The sequence below is a fragment of the Strongylocentrotus purpuratus genome, unplaced genomic scaffold (assembly GCF_000002235.5).
Source record: "Strongylocentrotus purpuratus isolate Spur 01 unplaced genomic scaffold, Spur_5.0 spur5_scaffold_10, whole genome shotgun sequence".
NCBI classification, from domain to species: Eukaryota; Metazoa; Echinodermata; class Echinoidea; order Camarodonta; family Strongylocentrotidae; genus Strongylocentrotus; species Strongylocentrotus purpuratus.
In genome coordinates this window covers 14730163-14736162 of record NW_022145595.1, presented here as the reverse complement: position 1 = coordinate 14736162, position 6000 = coordinate 14730163, and the positions used below count along the sequence as shown (strand labels likewise).

General features: G+C 36.7%; 1 protein-coding gene across 1 annotated transcript in view; it reads right to left on the bottom strand.

Annotated features, from left to right (window-relative positions):
• Positions 1 to 6000, bottom strand: part of LOC763048 (protocadherin Fat 4) — a gene marked incomplete in the record, with an annotated part of 54065 nt that overhangs the window by 6093 nt on the left and 41972 nt on the right. The window contains 4 exon segments of the mRNA XM_030980130.1: positions 1 to 135; positions 1942 to 2124; positions 3129 to 3241; positions 5288 to 5409. Of these exon segments, the coding sequence (XP_030835990.1) occupies positions 1 to 135; positions 1942 to 2124; positions 3129 to 3241; positions 5288 to 5409 (553 nt within the window).

Below are 6000 nucleotides of genomic sequence, written 5' to 3'. Positions count from 1 at the left end.
TTCCAAACTGCGTACTATCAATCGCGGCCAGATAGTAGGCGGTACCAATGGTGTTGCTTGGAAACTGAAAAGAGGGTGGGCTGTCGTTCTCGTCCGTTACTATTATGGTAAGGATGATAGTGTTGGTTCCCACTTCTGAGAGAAAAAAGAAGGACAAAAAGAAAGAAAGATTATTGATAGAGATAATCTATACATTCAATGAGTTTAGGCTATAGATAAAATGACTACGTCGAAGGATTTTTGTGGATTGTTTGGTCACGTGACAGTGGGGGGTTCGTCAATGAATTTGAATTTTATCGTGTCTGGAATACTCAACCTAGTAGTAGTACCTGAAAACACAACAACGATGTTGGGTCAGCCTTTTTAATCTATACTAGATTATTACATGATTTTAATGAGAGAGTAGGAAAATACGACACAAGTTCTTTAGCAGCATCGGAAAGCACTGTGCCTGGAAGCATGCCATAGCTCTGTTTTATAGAACTTGGTATATATAACCAGGCGCGGATCCAGGATTTCTTAGGGGAGGGAGCCCAACTTTTTTTCGTTTTTGCTCCCGAAACTTTGAAAATCGCGCCGGCCGAAAAGTCGCCTCAGTGGGGGGGGGGGGGGGGGGGGGGGGGGGGGGGGGGGGGGGGGGTAGTGAGCACAATTTTTTTTTTGGTCCTCGATTTTTTTTAATTTGCACCCCCCCAAAAAAAGGTAAAAATCACGTGATTTTACATGATTTTTTTTCTCAAGGGGGGGGGGGGGGTCCGTCGGGTCCCCCGGCCCCCCCCCCCCCTGGATCCGCCACTGTATATAACAAGGTAAAATAATGATATAGTCTTTTTTTTTATAAATCTCTGCATTTGACTGGCTTTCAGCAACCTTGTCATGGGATACTTTATTGATATCAAGTTTGATGAATATACAAAAGCAAAAACTGCACATCTCATCGATTGCGTTGTGATATTGCACACGTGGGCGAGTGAGTGACAACCAGAGAAAAAAGTAGGAGTGGGCCCTACCTCCTCACCTTGTGGGACGGTAATACCTCTTCTTGATTTTACATTAAACAAGGGATGTATTGCAAGGTTTATGTTTGTTTTTGGTCGTAATCTCTGAGCACTTTCTGGTTTTTCTGTTTATGTTTTTCTCGATTGTGATTTTGTTCGTCTTTTTGTTGTTATATCGTCCCTGTCTTTAAGCCCACCGCACAGTATACTCTCCTCCCGCTGCGATCCGATTTTCGAAAATATGGCAATTACATTTGATAGGAAATGATAATAAACTTCATCTTCCCGATTTAGGTTCTAAATAATGATAAGAATTCTAACAATCTGCATTTATTGCATTTAACCCTTCTAGTCAGAATAAAAGCCGAATCGGCTTCAAATTGTAGATAAATGCACTCATGGTATTAAGTCATTACGATCTGAGCCGGATTAGCTTTTTTCTTCTCAAGGAAACTTGAAAATTCCTTGAAATTTAGATAAAATGAATCATGACCATTCAGATCCCCGTTCACTAAGATTTTTACAAGTTGAATTGTTTATATCAAATGCGCTTGCTGTTTATCCCAAAATAGGATCGAATTAAGCCAGGTCGGATGGTGTGTGGTGGGCTTTAATGATATACATTTTTCTTCTTTTCTTCAATATTTTTGAATCATCATTATCTTTTTACATTTTCTTTGATTGCACCTATTTTACTCTTACATCGTCTATTCCTTTTGGTTTTAGTTTTCACCTCCTTTTTCCAATCTTTATATTTCTTCTTTTTAAATTATTTATGCATTTATATTCATCGTTTTATTTGTATATTATGCCTTAATTTATTTATCTATTTATCTATCACTTAGTTTACTTGTTTATTCATATAGTTATTAATTATTTATTTATTTCTCTACCTATTCATTCCTTTATTTAATAATTCATGATGGGTTGTCTGCCAGTTTACCTTGGACATTCCTCCGTTTCCTGGTCGGGTCGCTGGTAGAGACGTTGATCGAGTTACACATGCTCGAGTTCACATAAGAAGCCGTGAGCGTTACGGTATATGAGGAACTAACTTCGCGGTCTAATTCCTTCCAACACAAGGACAGTGCATTGTCCGTCTCGTTGATACTAAAGAGATCTGTCCCTGTGAGGAAGAAAATGGAAAAATAACGGTGTTTTGTCGTTGAAGAAGGAGGAGGAGGAGGAGGAGGAGGAGATGTTGACACAATTTTGATTTAACAAGATCACTCAAAATACAAATAATTCTTATAGTTTGCCAGGGGGTGGGGGGGGGGGGGGGTGTGAAATGTTAACCAGATTTTGGCCGGGATGTGACCCCCTCTCCCTCTCACATGGAGTAGTCCCTGGATCAGTCGACTCTCATCAACGAAATCTAGTGTCATATGATATCCAAACAATGACAATATAGATACTGATGTTAGGAAATAAAGATAGTAAAACTAACAACAAAAATGATATCACAAATAAAATCATAATATTCAATTCTAAATTTCTCATGATTATGATACCACAAATATTTTGTCATATGTTAATACGGGAGAATCAATGGCTTTTGCTACTCCCTCACATCTACTTTATCGCAATGTACGCATCTGTTATCATTTTGTATCATTAATTTTGTCTATTTCTTGTACAACCTTTTTCTTTTAAATAATGTTTATTTCTGCGTACATTGTATTTTTTAAAAGATGTGAAATAAATGAATTTGAATTTGAATACCCATCTTCGTCCGGACAACTAACCCTCGTCTAACCCCGGACATTTGTTCCCCAGACAACTAACCCTTAATTATCATTGTGTAATATAATAATAATAATAATACATATTCATAAAGCGCATACTAAACAAAAGTTTCTCTATGCGCTGTACAAGCATAAATGACGAAAAATATAATCACATAAAAGGAATCAACACAGAGAAACATACCGTCCCGCGAAATTATTTTTCCTACGAACAGTTCGTAGGAATAATAATTTCGCATCCCGGACGACTAACTTCACGGACCTTTAAATTTACATATGACTAATCGTGCACCTTGATTAGTATCAGGATAATCGCGAACTTTTCGTTGGTAGGCAGAAACAAACAAACAAATGAACAAACTAACAAACAAACAAACAATCTCACCTGATTCGGGTTTAACCACGTGCTCATAATACACTTCCAAATAGGTGGTTTCATTGCATATCAGGGGATAGGAAATATTCAAACAGTCGTCCTGGTTCTCTTTTCTCTCAAATCTGTATAAAATAACCAAAACAAAAACCCCAAAACATTTATAATTGCAAAAGGGAGTGCATATTTATTTTCTGTGGCGTACCCTGCATCCTTATCATGATGTGGCACTGCATGGGCCAATTCTTTTTTGATGGTGAGGGCATTGAATCTCCTCGAAAAATGAATTGCGAATTTACAAGGCTATTTTAGAAGGAGGGAGGGAGAAACGGGAGGGAGGGTGTGAGGATGGTCCACACGTCTTTTTTTTTGGTACTTCCCCTTCTGCTTTCTCCTTAAAGGTAATACAAAGTTTTGGGAAATTTGAAAATTGGGTGGATAGTGAATCTTTACAATGTTGATATATTTGGATGCCCCTGTGGATGTATTATAAGCACTAAAAAAATTAGCCCTAAAACACTTCTGTTTTCGAGAAAAATTGAATATAAAAATTTACCGGTGCTCCGGTAAATTTTGATAAATTTCAAATAGCGCCTATATGGCCGTACAATGGTAGCTGCGACCATGAAAATCTCAGAATATGTAGTTGGGATATATATTTTCCAAACGGGAATAGCTAATCGGTCGATTTTAGTCAAGAAACATTGTTTCATAGCTAAATTAATATCTTGACCTTGAGAGGGAGCTATACATCATAACGAGTTTATTATTATAATTTCATAACTTTAGACTCGATTTAAACCGCGACAACGATCAGTGTATATTGTAGCAACGCATATGCTTCCAATATGTCAATTTGAACCAAATTCATGACCCCATACCAAAACTTTGTAATACCTTTAACTCTTTCCCTTTTTGTTTACCCCACTAGTAGATGGGGAGGGGGGGCGTGCACCCGTTGCCTCATGTAGCTACATCACTGCATATTCTGATTTATAATTGTGGGGTTGATACGTGGTGAAAAGAAATTTAGGTTCAGTAAACCACATCGGGGGGGGGGGGGGCACTAGTTGGTCGAGGTGTGGGAAAACTCAGTAACTTCACATGAAACAAGAGAATAGAATAAATTATATCCTGCATCAAAAATTTGTTGGCTTTTGATTGGTTGAGAGCTCGTCACATGACCAGAAATATTTGACCTATTTTTTAGAAAGTACTATATGAGAGTACTTTTTTGGTTTACTATTTGGGGGAGTTGAAAATAAAATGTGAATTTTTTTTTTTAATTGAATCAATTTGAAAATGAAAATGAAAATGAAAAAAAAATATTTTAAATCTTTTAGATAAAAATTGACATTTTTGAAATTTTAAAATATTTTTTCCCAAAATGTTTTTTTTTTTTTTTTTTTTTTTTTTTTTTTAAATAAATTTTTGATGCAGGATATAAAACAAATATACCATGCCTTCTATTCGAGGTACTGGTTAAACTATGGGCCTCGGTGACTCCAAAAGTACCATTTGCTTCGGGGCTGCGCCCCTCAGCAAATAGTACTATTGGAGTCACCTCCTGCGCATAGTTTAACCAGAACCTCTCAAGGCAGTGTATATTTGTATACTATTCGAGGGCATAGTGGGAAGGAAGGGTTACAGGAAGAGGAAGAGAAGAAGAAGAGGAAGGAGGAGAGGAAGAAAAAATAATTAGAACATAGAAAGAAAGAAAGAAAGAAAGAAGAAAATCTCAGCATCTGGTGATTATCATAATTTCACATATCACATTTAGTTTTCTTACAAGTACCAATGTTTAAAACAATTCTGATAATGCAAAGGTATTTCAAGCACACAATGTACATTGAATACATTATTTAAATTGTTTGCTTGTAGTTAGTGATTCGCGGAATAGAACATACAAAAAGTAAATATCAGGAATATTTAAGATGACAATAATAATAACTATGGTCGAGGACTATGTTAAATTGACAGTTTTGGATTGTTGGCGTAGGCTCCGAAGAGATGTAGAAAATTTCAAGAACATGAAAAGGGTAACAATTAAAAGAATTAAAAAATTATACCAATGGAAAAAGTGGAAAGGGATGCCCCCTAAACTTGATAATATAAACTATGGACTAATCAAAATTACGGATCTTTTTTGTTAGCATCAGAACTATACTTACGTCTGGTTTCTATCACTAGGCAGAAAATAGGGCTCGGTCACATCAACAATGCCAATATAGACGGTTACAGTTCTCGACGAACTTAGAGGGGGTTGTCCCATATCTGTTGCCATGATGATTACCTGAACAAGGAAAATGGCTTTAAAATGACTTACTTTGCATAATTTATAACAAAAGAAAAACGTATTAGGCGTACGTTCATTTCATTGAAGAGTAACAACTGAATGCATTTATCTTAAAAATAACAAACATTATATTTCTTATCATTATAATAACATTAATAATTACATTTATAGGGCGCTTTATACAGGTGTTTCTAAGCGCATAGGTGGTACTGTCTAACTCAGTATAATTATTCAACATGTTCAATACCTTAAAAGCATCATATTGTTAGGAACCATATTTTCAGAACTTCTGAGAATATCGTCTTTATTTGAACAATATGCTAGAAAATTTACGGGCTTGTCATGAAGACGTGATTGTCATGATAGTCCCGAGTCACGGACTATGAACCTGAGGCAAGGATTCTGACGCCAGAAACCGGGAGCGTGGACCTAGAAAACAGGGGCTATAGCTAGGAGCCAGGAGTTATAGGCACCGGAATGTAGAGCTAGAAATATTGAACCAGGAACATCTAACCATGAGCCTTGAACCAAGCTCCTCCAGCAAGGAACTTAGCATATAACCTGGATTTAGGAACCAGGAATTAGGCG